The sequence below is a fragment of the Montipora foliosa genome, chromosome 5 (genome assembly GCF_036669935.1).
Source record: "Montipora foliosa isolate CH-2021 chromosome 5, ASM3666993v2, whole genome shotgun sequence".
Taxonomy (NCBI): domain Eukaryota; kingdom Metazoa; phylum Cnidaria; class Anthozoa; order Scleractinia; family Acroporidae; genus Montipora; species Montipora foliosa.
In genome coordinates this window covers 5,770,293-5,790,292 of record NC_090873.1, presented here as the reverse complement: position 1 = coordinate 5,790,292, position 20,000 = coordinate 5,770,293, and the positions used below count along the sequence as shown (strand labels likewise).

The following is a 20,000-nucleotide window of genomic DNA, read 5'->3' as shown; positions in this document are numbered from 1 at the left end:
TGATTGTGAAAAACGAGTAGGCTTGTTGGTCACTTCTTGTTAAGACCAATTGATTTAAAATCAAGGGCTGGAATTTTGCCATGTTAATTAGGGTCCTTGCATGCGATTATTGATGTGATTGTTGAATTCCCACGTGAGTAAAATTGATTCAGTTAATAATATAACAAAACGAACTCCACTGCCGCGCGTTAATAATCTGAGAACTGTAAGTACATGTCGCGAAAGACAATGGCATTCTGCGTGATGAAGAAGTCCAAGAAAAAATTAAAGACAATTATTAAAGAGATATAGAGAGAGGACGTGCAAGAAGCAGAAGGATGATGTTGTAAAGAAATGAGCCAGAGGACAGTCGAGTTGAATATTAACTCCTCGGTGATGTTCTCAAAGTCTACTAGACAGATGTTGATGATGAGACGATGATGACAGTCGAGCTGTGCAGTAGTTAGTTAACCCCTTTGAATTAGTTAACAACAAGTCAGCAATGACATGCGTGCAGTAATTTAGTTATCAACCCCTTTGAATGTAGTTAACACAAGTCAGCAATGCCACAGATGCAGTCACGGCTTTTTTTTTTGCGGACTATAATGTCAATCGATCTAAACTGTCGAAAAGTAAACAAGGGGATCAGACGTTTTCAGTTCCAAAAAAGCTTATTTGAGAGAATAACTTCAGGCTTTTCAAGTTATTAGAAAAAGTTTAATAGTGTTTGGCCACTTTTCAATGGATTAAATTAAGTAGTCTAATCTGTCAAACACCTAGAGATCCTCGTTTACAGTCAAACCAAGTGAAGCGTACCCCTTAAGATTGCATTAATGAAGTGATTATTTGAAACTTGAACCCGCTAGTCGTTTCAAGAATGCAATAATGAATTGATTATTCGAATATTGAACTCGCTCGCTCGATCCAAGAATACGGCTAAATTCGCTAACGGCTTCCGTTTTCGAAAAATCAATTCACTGTTGCGACTAGTAGGTTTCAAACCTACTAGTCTTTTCTAGAATGCAATACTGAATCGATTTTTCGGAAACGGAACCCGTTAGCCGTATTCTTGGATCGAACGAGCGAGTTCAATATTCGAATAATCAATTCATTATTGCATTCTTGAAACGACTAGCGGGTTCAAGTTTCAAATAATCAGTTCATTAATGCAATCTTGAGGGGTACGCTTCACTTGGTTTGACTGTAATATTAGCAGGTCTGCAGTCTTCTGTGCTGAATGCTCGCCCGTTGGACGGGCTATAAGCGCAAAGTGTAAAGGGTGCATTTGTTCAAGGGATACAGTAAAATTAGAAAGCCAAAAAATTGTTACAAGTATTTTTTTCCAAAAAATCCATGTCCCCATTCCACGAGTCCGCAGTTCATATATGATCCATTTCATATACCATTTCATCGTTGATTCATTCCTCACGGGAACATTGGAACTCACAAATGACCAGCTCCCAGCGTCAGTGGCTTCATAACTCAGTTGTTTAGAGCGTCGCACCGGTATCGCGCGAGGTCGCAGGTTCAAACCCCGTTGAAGTTCTGAAATTTTCAGGCTTCTTTACGCAATTGCAAAAATTGCGTTCACAACTGAGAGGATAATAGCTTCACTTGGTTATATGATTATTTCACACCTATTGCAAATGCCCCATTAGGCAATTCTGATCATAACGTTGTTGATTGGGCCCCTGTGCCTAGGTTCGTTAGAAGTACGAACACTAAGAGTGTTAGTAAGCGGCGCACGCGACGCTTCCCACGGTCTGCTTTGGATGAATTTGATAGTTGGTGTAGTGCGCATGTGTGGTTTAGCGACATGATTGACACTGCCTCTCCTTCTGTTCTCTTTCACCAGTGACCTGGTGTCTGCCGTTGATGTTGAAGTTAGTTGAAGTTGTCAAGATCCACTCCACCGACAAACCTTGTATGTAGCTTGCACTAAAAGATCTTATTACACAAAGGCAGAGGGATTTCCACAGCAGGGACCAGGTACTTTGGCGACATCTCAGAACTAAGGTCCGTGATCAGATGAGATCTCTAAGAGAAAGCAGTCATGCTATGCCAACAAAGTACGACACCTTAAAACTAGTGATTCTCGGAAGTGGTGGGATTGTGTCAAGCAACTGTCTGGCGACAAGTTTCCCAACATGCAGATCGTGAAAGACGGTATTTCAGTAGGTGGTGCCGACCTTGCTTGTTTACTCAATGACCATTTCCTCAGCGTTAGTGCTGACCTTCCCATCCTGGAGCTGCGACTTCCTCACAAATCGCCGCCAAAGAGTAACAGTAGATGGCTGTCGCTCTGACTAACTGGGTCCCATTTTGCTCCTTGTAATAATAAATGACCTGGAATTAGAGTCTCCTTTGGCGTCCTACTGGAAGTATGTTGATAATGTAACTGTCTGCGAGGTCCGGAAAGCGCACGAGTCGTAATCACTGCAGGCGGATCTTGACGAAATCAGTCGATGGGCAGAGCGTAACGATATGAAGCTCAAAGGCAAAAAGTGTAAAGAGATGACAGTTAGCTTCCTTCGCCACAGCCCAGAAAACCAGCCCCTCTGCATCAATGACCGTTTACTTGACAGTGTTTCGTCATTCAAGGTCCTCGGTGTCAATCTCAACAATCAGCTCAAGTGGATACCATGGTAAAGAAAGCCTCCGAGCGACTGTATATTCTGCGCGTACTTCGCCGTTGTGGGGTTCCTCCGGCTGATTTGAGGTTGATCTACTTCTCCCTTGTCAGGAGTACCCTAGAGTACGCTTGCGCAGTCCGGCACACCTCTCTGCCAATTTTCCTTTCGCAGAAAATCGAAATGGTACAGAAAAGAGGTTTGTTCATTATTCACCCGCAATTTGCATTATGATGATGCCCTGCTCACCTTACAATGTAGTCGCCTTGATGACCGAAGATCCAGCCTCTGCCTAAAAACTCTAAAGAAGATCGAAGAACCGGTCTCTCGCTTCCACCATTTGCTCCCTGTGTCACGCGGGAGCTCCACGGTCGGGATCTCCGCAACTCGAACAGGTTTTCACTACCGAAATGTAAGACTAATAGGTACAAGATGAGCTTCATTCCAGCTATATATTACAGTGAACGCTGAATTTCCTTAATAGTTTTTACTATAAAAAATTGTCAAGTACTTGTGAAGAATTTAAATTTCGTGGCTGGTATGACGCGGCGTTTCGTCTCGGCCAAGAGACTCATCAGATACTTTTCGAATTCCAGCAAACTCGTTGAGCATCGCGCTCAAAGTCCCGTTCGCGAAGTCAAGATGTTAGCAGTCTGGCCTTCTATCGCAGAAGGATTCCCAACCGCAAAGTTCACGAGTTATATGCAATAAAAAATTGTCAAGTACTTGTGAAGAATTTAAATTTCTTGGCTGGTATAGTTTTTACTATCCCTGTTATATTACTTCCGAGGTAAAAATCGATTTTAGGATTTTTGTAATTAGAATTTTAGTTACCAGAAAGTTCGATTTATTTCCTATTTTAAGTTTTTTTTGCTTATATTTATCTGTTTTTATGGCTTTTCAACATATTGTAATTCACCTATGGGTGCGAGAATATATTTTCAATAAACCAATTATTTATTTATTTTTAAACACTTCACAGCTATTCAATAATAATTCTAAATATGAGATCGCTCGTGTTGTCCTCCTAAAGTGATGCTCTGTTTGCGAGCGTCGAGTAAAAAGCGTTATATTAATTAATCCTTTGTCTCCAGCTAGCAGTGATTGATACAAACTTTCTCCTCGCAAGCTCAATACATTGTGAAGTACACTGCTGACGAGAATAAAGAAATTTATCACCAGTTGTTTTTGTCTAGATATATCATCAAATTCCCAAAACTGAAGTAAAAAGGAATGGATGGCAACCGGTAAGGAGAATTAACATTCAGATATTGGAAATGAAGGGTTGAAAGAATTACTGGAATTAGCTAATTGCCGTCCGTCCAAATTTTCAGCGAGCACGAAAAAAAAAACATTGGAATTGGGAACCTAATCACAGAACCTCAGCTATTAAGGTAAAATAGAGAATGAATGGTTCACTTTGTTAAGTTCGTTGCCGAGTTTTTATTTCTTTCTCAATATTTCATTAATAGAGAATTTAAGGAACGACGACGGCGACAGCAAGGAGACCCGGTTTGGGGGGGAAACCCCATATAAAAACAACGGCGGGTGCTCGGTGGGTACCAAGATCCTGTTTTGTGGGCGTGGCATGAAATTTGTTTCACCCCATTAAAGGTACCAAATTATGGGTTTTAATTAGACAAAATTAAAAATTAGTTAATTGCTAAAGCCTGGTTTTCACTAGTGACGTAAGCATAAGCACAAGGAACACACGCATGCGCATTTAGTTGTTGTTAATTAGGGTCTATTGTTCTATCAAAAAGCTCGAGTAAAAAACAAGCTACTGAGTTTGAGTGTGCTGCTTGTGCTTTATGCTTGCGTCGCTAGTGAAAACCAGGCTTAAATGCCTCATGTCATAATTCTCTCGGCTCAATACCCTAAAAGGTACCGCTAAAGCTCCCGCTGTGGACCTTTTGAGGCTGAACACCCTAAGAGGTACCAAAACCGCTTTTTTAACCCCTAGAAGGTACAACGAGCACCCCCGTCCTTTTTACATGGGAACCCCCCCCCCCCCCTCCCCCTCAGGCAACGAGAACGTCATCTCAAAAAATAAATTCGTGTTATTGTAATCATTTCGTGACTATTTCAGCTTTTTGAATATGACAAGGGTGTGGTACAACACTGGTCGGAAGAGCGCTTAATTTAGGGGAGAAAATGAAAGTTTGTCTTCAATGACTGACGTCCTTCATAAATCTCAAATTTGGCTATTTCACGTTGTTGTTTTGCAGACGACAGCAAAGAAATGGACAAAAGTGAAAAACGCACTTGGAGAGCGTGCAAAGCTATGGTTTTTGCCTACTAAATATGCAAATTTGTGTCGTTCTCGTTGCTTAAGTTCCATATTGTTTGTTTGGCGTCTGCAACCGTTAGACTCGTAGCGGCTCAACTTACTGGTCACACCCTTGGCTGACCTTTAGCATGTACAAAGACTGTTGTGGCTTCTGTAGTAAGTTCGTTCACTTCCACGTTGACCTTCATTGAGTAAAGACAAGAAAGGTTTTTAAGAGAGGTAAGTTCATCATAGCACTACGTAGCCTTTACTGTGCGGGACAGATATGTAAGTTCCTTTTCTTTGTTGTTTTTTTTTTTTTTAACTCCCAGCTGAAGTAGTCCTGTGATGAGTAATCATTTAGTATTGTTTTGATTTATTTCTATCGTTGCATGCCTCATATATTTCTGTTGAAATCAATGATTAAGGTACTTTAATCCACACTGAGTGCCTTCAATTGTTTTTCATTTAAGTCCGACTTCGTACTGTAGTTATTATACACGTAGTTTTGCTAGTGTTCCTATTACGTTGTATTGTTTGAATGTTCGTTTTTTGTGCGGAACAGTCAGCTTTTATTGAATTTGTTGTAACGGTTCTTGGGTTACGTCCCCAGGTTTCAATCTTTGATCTTTGTAAAGTACTTCTCAAATTCCGCGACGCGTCTCGTAGTCGCCGTAGCGACACACATAGCAGAGAACCGCACAAATATGTGCTAAAATGCATGCTGCACGTGCAGCAGATTCACTCACGTTGTCGTAGTCGTAGCCTCATTAGGGAGTTTTAGCAAAGACGAAACAATATGGAACTTAAGCAAAGACAACGGCTGTTTGCATGTTCGTTTTTTGTGCGGAACTCTCAGCTTTTATTGAATTTGTTGTAACGGTTCTTGGGTTACATCTCCAGGTTTCAATCTTTGATCTTCGTAAAGTACTTCTCAAATTCCGCGACGCGTCTCATGACTTGTCCTGGTAGTCGCCGTAGCGACACACATAGCAAAAAACCGCACAAATATGTGCTAAAATGCATGCTGCACGAGCAGCAATATTCACTCACGTTGTCGTAGTCCTTAGCACATTAGGAAGGTTTAGCAAAGACGAAACAATATGGAACTTAAGCAACGACAACAGCAACAAAAACGGAAACGTTAGTCCAAAATATAACTTAGCGCTATCGCAAGTATTTCGCGATTATTCCGTCTTGTTCACATTGTACGATATAGGCGGACTATCCTGTAACTGGGTGGGCACGAACAGTTTTAAAGTCTGAAAATGACTGTTTCATTGTTATATGCTCACGCTGTCGTCAAAACCTAAAATTTGGTGATTTCACGTTGTTGTTTTAAGGAGAACGGCAAAGAAATGCATGGAAATTCGTGTTGCACGTGCAGCACGAGCATTTTTCCTTTTTCAACCAATAATATTCTTGCTTTGTGGCGTTGCCGTAGCCGTACCCGTGGTCTTTGCTAAAACTCCCTATTGGTGTTAAGTGGGTTGTCGTGATACGATGATGTAGTGCATTAATTTGTATATGCTAGCATTTCTCAAATGATCTTTCTTTTTTGAGGTTAATTAATGGCATATAGGGCTGGAGGCTTTGCGCGTAAACTACGATGGCAGCGAAAGTGTTTGACTGATGTGAAGTGCATTGCCAATTGCAAATGTCATTGCATAAGAAGGCCTTTTTCTTCTGTCATTTAAAGATCACGAATCTTTAGTCCTGTGCAGTTTTAACCAAAAATTTCTCGCATATCAAAACTCACGCGCCGGCGACTCGGAAGTGAGTAGTACTCCGAGTTAGCCAATCAGCGCTCGCGGAGACCACTATTCACTTGTGTGGTATATACTAAAAAAAAACTATTTTATAACAGCGTTATTTCACTATTCACACAGCCTTAGATCATAGCAACGAATATGGTGAAGGTTTAAAGCAGAAAAGCTATATCGAGATGAAAAAACGGGAGGCAAGCCAGGGATTGATTTCGTTAAGTAGAGATGGCAAAAGGTGAGTTCATAAGTTTCCAATTTTTAGCTTGATAGAACAGTCTTCGGTGAAGTGTCGCCGGGAACAAATGTCGTGAATCCTTTAATTTCGCATAACGACATAAACGTACGGCGCTTGGTTTAAAAAACTCGCGCCAAAACACTCAACCAGTCAAAGGTAAACTGAAAACTAGTACTGATTGGTGATTTTCTTCCACGCTATTTCCCGCGCTCAGCACGGGTTCCATGAACTATCCCGCGTGTGTTAATTTTAGATCTCGGGCAGTCTTTTGTCAAGCCAGGCCTTAAAGAATTTTCGTTGAGTCAGCCCAAAGATTTTGATTTAGCCATTTCACCTTTCCGAGCCTATGCCACTACACTGGCATGGAGGGGGAAGTAGATCAGTGGAAAAGACGTTAATGTTCGACCTCGCCGTCGTCCATTCTTCCTGCCCCGACATAGTCAGTCTTCAGCTAAGCGCTAACGACTTAGTTACTCTTTCGCCATTGCGCAGTGGCTCAGCTATTGAAGACTTTGTTCATGTATTATATAAGTTGTTCTGTGTGTTCCAAACTATTCGTCGTGATTCAGCTGAGGCCTGTTAACGCGATATCTTAGGGTGGTGTTACAGTCCATCCCTTATGCCATTTTTGGGGGTCACAGAGGTTTTTTGGCGAGGAAAGAAAAATTTTTATGAGCCTGATGGCGTTCACTTATCAAATCTGAGGACCAGCCTCCGGGAGGGGGTAGGGACGGGGGCAATACTGCGTTCTCTGCTGCTTTTGTCAAAATTTCCCTCATCAAACGAAAACATCTCAAGCTCTTAAGGTCGCGTTCTTGGGAGAGTGATAACGAAACACACATAGTTCTTTGCCAGTTCTTTCATTGTGCCATTGGCCGAGCTTTGGATTTTGATCTATTTATGTGATTCTTGTTTTGTGTCACTCAATCCTTTATTACTGACACCTGTTGCGAGTGTTTTGGGAGCGGCTCTTTTTGACTCATCTACAAAGCTGTTTGATTGTTGAGTGTTGAACAAATCTACTTAACTTTGGCTGCACACGATTTATTTTACTGGTTCGGGCCTCGTTTGAGCAAGGCGGTTATCGCATCAGTGCACAATCCTTTCCGCACGCTCATTTTTGGGTGTCAATTGCACTCGGTGATCCGTCTTACTCGCTGGCTCGTTATTCCCTTGGCGCTTTTCATAAAGAAAATTCCCTCTTCTCTGTCTCTAGCAGCGCCAGGCAGTTTCATAGCGCTGTCCCTTCGTGGTTTCTGTTTAACTTTGTTGCGTTCCTAATCTGTAAAGTTTCATTCAAAAGCTATGACACACAAGAGGCATTCACATTAGGAGGATTCCAGCACGCGAAGGACTTCAAAGTCTTAATATTTTTAATAAAAAACGCCCACAAATTATGGATAAATCTTCTCTACTTTATCTTGTAAAAACAAAAAAAAACTGATGCGTACAGTTACTTATATTTGAAGAGAATATTATAATTAACAATTATTCCACGAGCGCGCGTTGCATGCCAATCAAAGAAGCGCGAATGGAATAACTGTTTTATTAAATTCTCATTTAATTCTGAACGCTTTCTGTTACGTGCTGGAATAACCAAACCGCGAACAAGGCATAAGTGAAAACGAGCTCCCGAGTACGATATAAGGCACGCAAAAAAAGTGTGACAACGAGCAATTACCCTTTTTCACTATTATTTAATTAGTTTTACACTGTTACATTTACTTAGGTTAAAGATTAAGTTAGGCAGTTCATAAGGCACGCTTACTGTTTTTCATGGCCATTCAGGAATTGATCTTGATCTTGATTAATACAAGTTCCACCGATTGTAGAGAACAATTCTTGACTTTCTTGATTCACTGGATTCTTTCCACTCACTGGATTTTCTGTGTAGACAAACTCTTACGGACTTCATAATGAACTGTGAACTCTTTGTATTCTTCCTGTTTTGACTATCGTCCCTTTGTGCTCTCCGGATATAGCAAGGTCGAAGGTTTAATATAGCTTCACCATAGTTATCGCAGTTGAATATAGCTTCTTCACAGTATCGCATCCATCCCTAGGTTCAATCACAGTCAGCCACAAGGGTAAGCCCTCTGGCAAGAGAGTTTTTTCTATTACTTACAAGCCTGCTTTTTATAGTTTTTCTCCAAGCATCTAGAAAGTTCTGTTGATATTTGTACTATATTAATCATTACAAGGTCTACCATTTGTGGAAACTACTGAGTTACATCAAAGAAATTTCTGGAATATTACAGATTGTAAGATAATTCTAGAAATGTCTGGAATTGCGTGACAGTTAAACTAAAAGTAATTCTGATCCTCATAACTTTGGACACTTGGAAATTAAAGCCAATCAGTTTCCAGCTTGGCAACAAACACTTGCCGCAATCAGTTTCCATATTAGGTCATGCAGTATATGAGCTGATACCCGAGATTGAATGAACCAATCAGAAAGATAGAAACGCAATATCCGACCTCGAAAATTGAATAATAGCTCATATACCATGATGACTAAGGCAATCAAAACTTTAAAATTGCATTATAGAATGATATAGTTTCTAATGATGTAAATTAAAAGATAAATAAGAAAAGGTTTCCAAAGACCTTCGAAAAACCTATAGGTACAATACTTATCAACGAGTTCCTTTAAATAGTTAAATTATGGTTCTTTTCACATCTGTGAAAATTCAAATAGAACAGGCAGGGTACTGAACTTCGCATTGTGAGACAAAATGGCCACGATTCGTATGGCTGGCACGATCATCATCACTATCTTCCGAGAATAGAAGAAGATAAATCCAAATCTTCGCTTCATAAAGCGATTAGAACTTTCGTCTTCACATACCACCACGCTGTTGCCATTCTGTTCAATTACGCACTATAATTACTTTAAACAACCCCCTTAAGGTTGTTTGAAGTAATTATAATGCGGTCATAATCAGGGACTGTAATTAGTTGATGTTAACCCATTACATATTTAGTTTGATTATAATTTGATCATAATGGAGGCCTAATTTGAACACGGCTTAAGTCCTTACTAGTAAAACAGTCAGTATTGGTTTAATTAGTACTGGTTCTATGTTTAAATTTCTATGATTTTGAAACAGAATACTTATAAATCTATAAAAAAAATCAAACACTTAATTCACTAAGCGGAAACATGCTTTTCCCGCCTGATCTGAACAGATTAACATGCATGGCTCCATTCAGGTGCATTGGATCTAGCAATCCACAGCTGAATGCAACTGTATCTGTACAAACAAGGGAATATGAGGTGAGTGAGCGAATCCATCTGCTCCATGATAATCACTTTGAATTTATTTTTACATTGTGTGCATATTGCCACTATTTTATCCGTTGTTGGCATAAAAACGCGGTCCGATTTCAGACTAACTGACAAAAAGGTGTGGGCCTTGAACTATAACCATGCACTATGACACAGAACTAATAATGGATTTTAAATACTTGTAATCCGAATAGGGCCTAAGATGAGGGATTCGCTTACTTGCCCCTCGTTTTCTCCAGGCATAAATACAAACAATTATACTCCAATAACACTGATTCCTCTTCTTCACCTCAAGATAAGTGCTTTAGGAACAATCCTTAAATATGGCAACAAGGCCTTTGCGCGTTATTACAAATATCACGCAATTCTCTTGCTACTATCATGAGAAGGATCCTTGGCCCCAGACCTTGGCAACTGAATTCTATGTTTTCTCATCTGTCCACGCAGTTGAGACAAACATCGCTGAACCATCACAACGTTAGAATGTTCAGGCCCAAAGCAGTTTAAATAGATGGACAACGCACGATCAAAATGCTTGACCAAGCTCACCTTGGTCACAAAGTATATCACCCAAACTCTTAAAAGTCCTTGCGACATTGACATCCTGAGAACCAAGCCTTTCTTGGTAAATAGCAAGAGCCCGCTCATAATACTCTTTTGCTTCACCCAGCTCACCTTGGTGACGAAGTACATCACCCAAACTGTTAAACGTCCATGCGACATTGACATGGTGAGAACCAAGCCTTTTTTGGTAAATGGCAAGAGCCCGCGCATGATACTCTTTTGCTTGACTCAGCTCACCTTGGTCACGAAGTACACAACCCAAACTGTTAAAAATCGATGCGACATTGACATGCTGAGAACCAAGCCTTTCTTGGAAAATAGCAAGAGCCCGCTCATGATACTCTTTTGCTTCATCCAGCTCACCTTGGTCACGAAGTACATTACCCAAATTGTTAAAAGTTGATGCGACGTTGACATTCTGAGAACCAAGCCTTTCTTGGTAAATAGTAAGAGCCCGCTGATGATACTCTTTTGCTTGATCCAGCTCACCTTGGCGATGAAGTACATTACCCAAACTGGTCAAAGTACATGCGATATTGGCATGCTGAGAACCAAGCCTTTTTTGGTAAATAGCAAGAGCCCGCTCATGATACTCTTTTGCTTGACCCAGCTCACCTTGGTCACGAAGTACATAACCCAAACCGTTAAAGGTTGATGCGACATTGACATGCTGAGAACCAAGCCTTTCTTGTAAAATAGCAAGAGCCCGCTCATGATACTCTTTTGCTTCATCCAGCTCACCTTGGTCACGAAGTACATCACCCAAACTGTTAAAGGTTGATGCGACATTGACATGCTGAGAACCAAGCCTTTCTTGTAAAATAGCAAGAGCCCGCTCATAATACTCTTTTGCTTCATCCAGCTCACCTTGGTCACGAAGTACATCACCCAAACTGTTAAAGGTTGATGCGACATTGACATGCTGAGAACCAAGGCTTTCTTGGTAAATAGCAAGAGCCCGCTCATGATACTCTTTTGCTTGATCCAGCTCACCTTGGCGATGAAGTACATTACCCAAACTGTTAAAATTCCATGCGACATTGACATGCTGAGAACCAAGCCTTTCTTGTAAAATAGCAAGAGCCCGCTCATAATACTCTTTTGCTTCATCCAGCTCACCTTGGTGACGAAGTACATCACCCAAACTGTTAAAAGTTGATGCGACATTGACATGCTGAGAACCAAGCCTTTCTTGGAAAATAGCAAGAGCCCGCTCATGATACTCTTTTGCTTCATCCAGCTCACCTTGGTCACGAAGTACATTACCCAAATTGTTAAAAGTTGATGCGACGTTGACATTCTGAGAACCAAGCCTTTCTTGGTAAATAGTAAGAGCCCGCTGATGATACTCTTTTGCTTGATCCAGCTCACCTTGGCGATGAAGTACATTACCCAAACTGTTCAAAGTCCTTGCGATATTGGCATGCTCAGAACCAAGCCTTTCTTGTAAAATAGCAAGAGCCCGCTGATGATACTCTTTTGCTTGATCCAGCTCACCTTGGTGATAAAGTACATTACCCAAACTGGTCAAATTTAAAGTATATGCTACATCGACATGCTGAGAACCAAGCCTTTCTTGGTAAATAGTAAGAGCCCGCTGATGATACTCTTTTGCTTGATCCAGCTCACCTTGGTGATAAAGTACATTACCCAAACTGGTCAAAGTCCTTGCTACATCGACATGCTGAGAACCAAGCCTTTCTTGGTAAATAGCAAGAGCCCGCTCATGATACTCTTTTGCTTGACCCAGCTCACCTTGGTCACGAAGTACATAACCCAAACTGTTAAAAATCGATGCGACATGGACATGCTGAGAACCAAGCCTTTCTTGGAAAATAGCAAGAGCCCGCTCATAATACTCTTTTGCTTCATCCAGCTCACCTTGGCGATGAAGTACATTACCCAAACTGGTCAAAGTATATGCGATATTGGCATGCTGAGAACCAAGCCTTTTTTGGTAAATAGCAAGAGCCCGCTGATGATACTCTTTTGCTTGATCCAGCTCACCTTGGCGATTAAGTACATTACCCAAACTGTTCAAAGTATATGCGATATTGACATGCTGAGAACCAAGCCTTTCTTGGGAAATAGTAAGAGCCCGCTGATGATACTCTTTTGCTTGATCCAGCTCACCTTGGTGATAAAGTACATTACCCAAACTGGTCAAAGTCCTTGCTACCTCGACATGCTGAGAACCAAGCCTTGTTTGGTAAATATCAAGAGCCCGCTGATGATACCCTTTTGCTTGATCCAGCTCACCTTGCCGGTGAAGTACTTGACCCAAACTGGTCAAAGTCCATGCGACATTGACATGCTGAGAACCAAGCCTTTCTTGGTAAATAGCAACGGCCAACTGAAAATGTTCCTTCGCTTGTTCCAAGTCTCTTTGCTGATAAAGTACACTACCCAAAAAGTCCAAACAAGTTGAAACATCGACACTCTGAGAACCAGGGTTTTTACGGCAGATACCAAGATGACGCTGATAATACTCTTCAGCTTGACTCATGTCACCCGACTCATCATTGCCTTGTGTGGAATCTCCTTCAAAAACATCATCACAATGAATAATATTCAGAGCCACGATACCAAAGGTTTTGGCTATATTATACTCACAATGAAAACAACAAATTTGGCCTAACGTAAGAAAATAACGTGGGAAATATTTCACCCTTATTTTATTACCTTCCTTAACCTCAGATATGTGTTCTTCAATTTCGGTTATCAGGCATTTTAAATGTGGTACTAAGTGAGAGATTTTAGTGACAGACTCTTCATGACCCGTCAGTCCGTTATCAACTGCATACTGATAAAATGACGTAACAACCCCATGAAGAACTTCAAAATGTACAATTTCCAAATAATTTTCAGCAATTTTCTTTTCGATAGCATCTCGCACAACCTGATGAACGCGAACGAAGACGTTGCTTTCGTCTTTTTGAATTAAGATCAGTGAGCTTTCTTGAATCCTCAAACTAATAATATCTGCATCAGCAAGTTCGCTTCCTGCGCTTCCATCGTTTTTCTTCTCCTTATTCACAACGTAGTTGATCAAAAGTTCCAGGTTTAATGGTTGCTGAGTACAGAGAGAAATGAAATTGAAAGCGTGATTTAAAACTGTGTCAGTTGACATCACCCTGTCCACGGCCAGTGAAATAGCCATGGTCATGGAGTTTGGATAGCTTGGATTGCTTTCGACAAGAAAGGCCTCAGTTTTTGCACGCTGACCGTTGGAAAGCTTCTGTAGATACTCTTTCCAGCCGAAGAAAGATGATGTCTTTTCTCGCACAAGTCGGACAAACGTGGCGGCGCTTGCTAAGGCAAGGGGTTGATAATCTAATGCCTGAGCAACTTCTTTTCCGGCGTCATTGGCAGCGATGCCCGAGAGGGAGGCTAATAAAGTAAGAGCGTCAGATAGCATCATACCCTCGCTCACTGATATGTGATCAATGGAACACATCTCTGAAGGTATAGCAGTTGTGTCTTGACAAGTTATTAACACCTGACCCTTACACCAGCTCGAGTTCCCCGTTTGTGGCAAATGATGACTTATTTCATTCAATCTCACAACATTGTCCACTATCAACAGCCAAGAAGGGTAAAGCTCCACTTTGATGCTAATTAAGGACTTAATGTTTGCGATTTTCTTGTTTGAATCCATATCTTTATCCTTCATAATGTCCGATAAGGCATTTTCCGGACACCTTAAATATCGAGCAAAAGAGCAGTATGATTCGAAGAGAGAATCGAGGTTCTGCGCATCTAGAGTCATTACAAATGTCTTTGTGCTTGCGTCGCTTTCTTCTTCGTCAAACCACTTCTCCGCGACGAGAGCAGCTAACTGAGATTTGCCGCTTCCCGGATTTCCTGAGATATACAGGTAACTTAAACAGTTCTCGTTGGCTTCCTTTAGTCGCTTTAGCTTCTGATCCATTTCCAACACCTCAAGATTTCGTCTGGCAACGTGATGCGATGGCTTGGGAGGAAGAACGCGAAATGAAGGAGATCCACGCTGTAACTGCTCCTCTAGGACCTTTCGACGCTTTTCTGTTTCTTTAAGATTGTCAGCTTTTTCTTTGAGTTCCCGTTCTTTCTCTTTAAGTTCATCTTTCAAATTATTAACTTGTTGGAGTACTTTGAGTTGTTCCTCAGTGTATTCCGGACCAGTCGCCATGATCAATCCTTGTCGAAAATAAATTTGCAAAGTTAATTTGCTGTATGAAATCTCTTTGATAATTTTTTTAAAGTTTCCTTGATAACAGTAAGGTGTACAAAAGCCAAAAGCACTAAAAGTTGCGTCATAACTCTTTTCAAAGCGAGTCAAAGTGGAGATATTTTGTTTAAGAAGTGATTTCAATTGTGCTTACATAAGTGTCATTGTCTGAGAAATTGTTCCAGGGGCCAAAAGTTGTGGTAAACCGATTTGACTGAAACTTGGCACAGAAGTTGGGTATAATGAGATATTTCAAAAGCCACTTTGGCTCACTTCTCTGAGTTTTAGTTTTGGAGTTACAGGGGGGGTCTCATTTTTTGCCCTTTGAGCACCAAAAATTCAGCCTTCCAGCGGGCATTTTGAAAGTGTGAATAGACCCCACTGGTAAATTGTGCTGCCAAGTGAATTTGACCATTAACTCTAGTATAATAGAGCTTTCAGTTCATGCATGTAACTTTGTCCTCAAGGTATTACACAGAGAGGAGCCTGGGGCTAGAGTTTGGCCAAAATTGATGCTAAAATTATAACCCAAAATAGCCATTTTTCAAAATTTCACTATATTCACCTGCCTTCTTGCAAAACTTCCAAACCTATACCACTCTTTACTTTGGTCACCCAGTTATCAAAATCAGTTGAGAAAAATTTGGCTTATTATGGTTTATTGAATTTTTGGAACAAACACTTCATGCCCCTGCTTTTATCAAAGTATTAATAAATAATCGAAATAGCCACAGGTGATGGTGACACATGGCACGGTTTCTTTAGATGAAATATACATGCACACATGTATTTTTCCGCGCAGTGAATCACAGACAGAAAATCACTGGAGCATGGAAATAAGGCGAGATGTTTTATAAGGCACAGTATTTAATTTAAGCAAAAACTAATTGGAACAAATATGTTAAGATGGGCTGAATTTTTTTGCACTTTCATAAAGCACTTTTCTGCCACGATGATTATACGTTGATCTGTCTACTAAATTCACCTCACTTATGAACTTTTCTTCTTTTACATTAAACAGTGTTTAAAATCTAAAGAGAAGCTGTTGTTATATAATCACAGTGTTCTCCCCAGGATTTTGGGAAGGCCAGGGGGCATTCTGTCGGAAGCTGAATCTACCATACAAAATTAAGACTTACAAAAATAGCAAAAGCGAATTGTCATGCTGTCTAGGAAAACACAAAACTTAAAAACATGGAACATCCACCCAAACAGCACATCCTTGCCTTACTCTTTGGGCCCTTTGATTGTGTTTTCTGCACAACTTGCACAACATACCACTACCACTATTTAGTATTATCATCTTCGTTAGTCTTAAGGAGCCAAGGGAAGTCCTTCAGCCACGTTGGATCAAACCCTGATTTTCGGTGTTTGGAATCTGTGGATGTTGACGGACCTTGTGTTGTTTCCCGAGGGTGGACTTCTTCATCCAAATTACTTACACTCTTATATCTCTTTTCCAGGGTGAAAAAAGAACTTAATTTGCTTTGACTAGCTTTTCGTTTCTGTTCAGAGGATCCTGAGTTTGTCGAAGCCGCCATTTTTTGACAACCTTCCACGCACGTGGGAATTGAGTTTAGTATTCCATGTAATATCCGTAAAGTGCCCTTGAATTTACGGCAAACTGAAAGACGGCTGCCGTTCAATGAAACGAGCGGATGACAAGTTTCATCACCTTTCATGGAAGGGTAAATGAGCTGAAACCTTATCAATTGCGAGAAAACACAATGAGAAAACACTAGACAATGCTTCAGTATCTTTATTGAGTGTTTTTCTTTTTTTAACTATGGACAGGATCCCAGTTTTAGATGTTAAACTACGTAAGGTCACTTGTTTTAAGCCAGGCGGCAACGATTTTTCAACGAATCAAGCCAGGCGGCCCGCCTGGCCTGAAATACCTGGGGAGAACACTGAATCAACAAATGTCAATAGAATTTTCATGAAAGTGATTGTGACTTGACCAGGGAAGGGTACATCTTTATAATTTGAGCAAAATAAAAATTGGCATCTAGATGGTTTCCACAGTGACATCATGAAATTACAAAATGAAAATCGCGAGGTCTCCTGTATTTTTATCTACACAAGGGTTGAAGATGAACTGGAAATAAATCTCTTTTTTCCATTTCTGTAACTTCTTTCATTTTGGAAATACAGCATTTTGAATTTCCGAATTGTCACCTTGCATGACACTACATGATACAAAGCTGGTTGAAAAGCATGTCTCTTCCTATGATTCTCAGAAGTTTGAACGTTTCAAGTACATTACGAGATTTTTTCATACACATGGGTTTTACCTCATGAGCGAAAGTAAGCGCTTTCGTGGAAAAGTGAACTCCAGGCGTTTTCCTTGACTACCGCCTGCCACATTGGTGGACCAGCCATTGTGTGAAACGCTTTGGCAAATTAATAACTCAGAAACGATGTCCGCACAGATCTGCGAGAGGAGGTTTATATATTTGTCTTTACAATGTTCATTTCAAGGTGTTGGCTTCTTTTATTGAATGGTTTCGAATTTATTTTCTGTTGCTTGACAATGAAAACAATCTATTGTAAACATGCACTGCCCAATGCTGTTTTTTGTTGCTTTGGTTTTACCATTCTTAGACTATTCTTATGTTTTTGCTTTCTTTTTTGTCATTCTAGGCGAACAAAAATACATTTGTACAAATCCTGAAGTCTTTCAGCTTTTGTTTGTGCATATGCAGTAACGTTAACTTTTTAGTTATTGAAGTCGCAATAAGGGATGTAAATAGAGTCCTTGAGAATTTGCTTTAAAACTGGTCATAAAATCTTATCAGTCCGATGAAAACACAAACAACATGCATTTGTGAAACAGTACCCTTTTTGATTCCACACAACAATGTAGTGTTATTTAATTTAAACAATGTAAATTAGTTTTCAGGAAACACCTTGCATGAAACTTATCATAACATAGTTCCACAAGACCCCGGTCAGCCTGTCCAGTCAGACTAATCGTTTGCCAGTCAAAACCTCAAATTTACCGGTCAAATGTCCAATGACCAGCGCTTATTTGCAGGCTTGCTGCTGGGAGGTCGATTGACATGTATACTGAAAAACGGCGAATGAGCCTGAGGCCTCCTTCCTAACTTTGGGCAGCGTTTTCAAGCCAAATGCCCCACAGTTCTCCCCTTAGGCTTGACATTCACAGGTGCATAGTGGTAAGAAAGACTTCTCTAATCAGAATTTGTAAATAGGGGTCGTCACAAAGCTCTTGAGAACCCCTCACATGATTGTTTGCAACCACAAGATACAAAGAAAAAGAACAATGGACCCTGGCCCTTAAACAATAGTCTAAAGAGCTTCGTGCCATATACATGCAGGGAGATTAGAGGTTTTAGAGGGATTTGTGTTGACAGGTAAATAGACATGAAAAAAGGCTTATTAATGAAAGTGCTGTCATGCGATGACAATGACATTGTTTGAGCAATTTTGTTGCCCTTTGAGCCCTTTGAGCCTGTTGGACATTGCCAGCTGTAAATGTAGATACAGTGTACTCTTTGCTTCTTTGCTTGATTTCCTTGACTATCAGGCACCTCCCATTCCCTGATAGGCATGAACTGAAGAAAAAGACTTAAATTAATGTTAATTCTCTTTACCTGAGGTTGGATTTGAGTCTGTACTGTCAGTTGCACGTCCATTGCGTGAGGTGCTTGTCTCACCTTTTAAAACTGCAAATTAACAATCATTAATGAAAAATAAATTGCTTTTAAAAAGGGCTTTAGACAAATTCAGAAAATCTTGAGCAAACTATTTTAGACAATTTAATATTTTTACTTAGGACTTGAGAATTGCATCATGAGGACACTGAAATTTTGTTTAATTTTATTGTTGTTTTTAGGTGCCTATGCATTACCATGCATTACTATGCATTATGGTCTCTCGATCAGAGTCTTGAAAAAAAGTGATTGCGTGGTTCCAGAAGACATCCATACCCACCAAAGGCGGGACATTGGAAATTCTAAGGGGAGGGAGGGTGTCATTAGTCAAAATTTATCAAGGATAGTATGAAGTAAAACTGGAATTTTCTCAGAGGTATGAAGTTCAAACAAAAAAACCCTCTGTGGGAGGGATATGGGAATAACATTGCCCCAGCAGCTAAATCTTTGCAGTTCTGGTTATTCAAAGAATGACTTTTGGATTTGCCATGCCAAATTGCCATGATTCTCCAGATGATTTTGATGTTAATCCTACAAATGTGATTAAACAATGGATTCTCATTTGTGAGATGACATGAGACCATAACTTCCAAAGACCAACATAATCAACTTGGAGTTGTGGACACTTGTTGTTGACAGCACAAACCCCGCTTTTCTACCAGAACCAAAAATATCTGAAATATTTTCGCTAAAAACAGCAGAAAAATTACCTAAGACATCTCCCGTTGTTCCAAGTTGAGCTTTCCCAAACAGAACATTTTTATTTTGGAGAATTAAGCCTAAAATTATACTGGTATATTTAACAATTATTCCACAAGAACGGGTTGGATGTGAAATGGTAAATAGCCAACGAGGTGTGTAGCGCCGAGTTAGCTATAACCAATCTCATATCCAACAAGTGCGGATGGCATAATTGTTTTATTAAATTTTATTAAAGTTCCTGTATTTCTTCGTGAGAGAGCTCACAATATCAACTTTTTTCTGCCATTTTGTTCAGAGAAAATTCAGATTATGGTTTTTTAGCTTGTACACCATGATGGCTAAGCCAATGAAAAGTCTTGAATTGCATTATCCAATGATCCAGTTTTTAATAAATATATACATGTATATTTATCAAGGAAACTTTAATAGGCCTGGGCCCGGTTGTCAGGACCCGGTCGGGTCAGGTCATACAATATAAATTGGGTATCAAATTTTTGGTCAGGTCATAAATAGGGTAGGGAAAATCGCAGATTTTGGTCATAAATAGGGTAGGGGTTTTGGGAAGTGGGCTGCACACCCCTACCCAATTTTTCTGGGAGTACCCCCCTTCCCCCCCGGGATTTAAACAATGTAAATTAGTTTTCAGGAAACACCTTGCGTGAAACTTATCATAGCATAG

General features: G+C 40.3%; 1 protein-coding gene across 4 annotated transcripts in view; it reads right to left on the bottom strand.

Moving 5' to 3' along the window:
• Nucleotides 1-8,201: 8,201 nt before the first annotated feature.
• LOC138003467 (uncharacterized) overlaps nucleotides 8,202-20,000 on the bottom strand; it is a 29,951-nt gene continuing 18,152 nt past the window's right edge. Inside the window, exons 3-5 of one of the 4 annotated variants that reach the window (XM_068849546.1) lie at nucleotides 18,560-18,631; nucleotides 17,237-17,376; nucleotides 8,202-14,911 (exon numbers count right to left, since the gene is read on the bottom strand). In XM_068849546.1, the coding sequence (XP_068705647.1) occupies nucleotides 10,695-14,903 (4,209 nt within the window). In that variant the 5' untranslated portion in view covers nucleotides 14,904-14,911; nucleotides 17,237-17,376; nucleotides 18,560-18,631 and the 3' untranslated portion in view covers nucleotides 8,202-10,694. The remainder of the gene's footprint in view (nucleotides 14,912-17,236; nucleotides 17,377-18,559; nucleotides 18,632-20,000) is intronic. The other 3 variants (XM_068849547.1, XM_068849545.1, XM_068849544.1) reach the window with 3 other exon arrangements.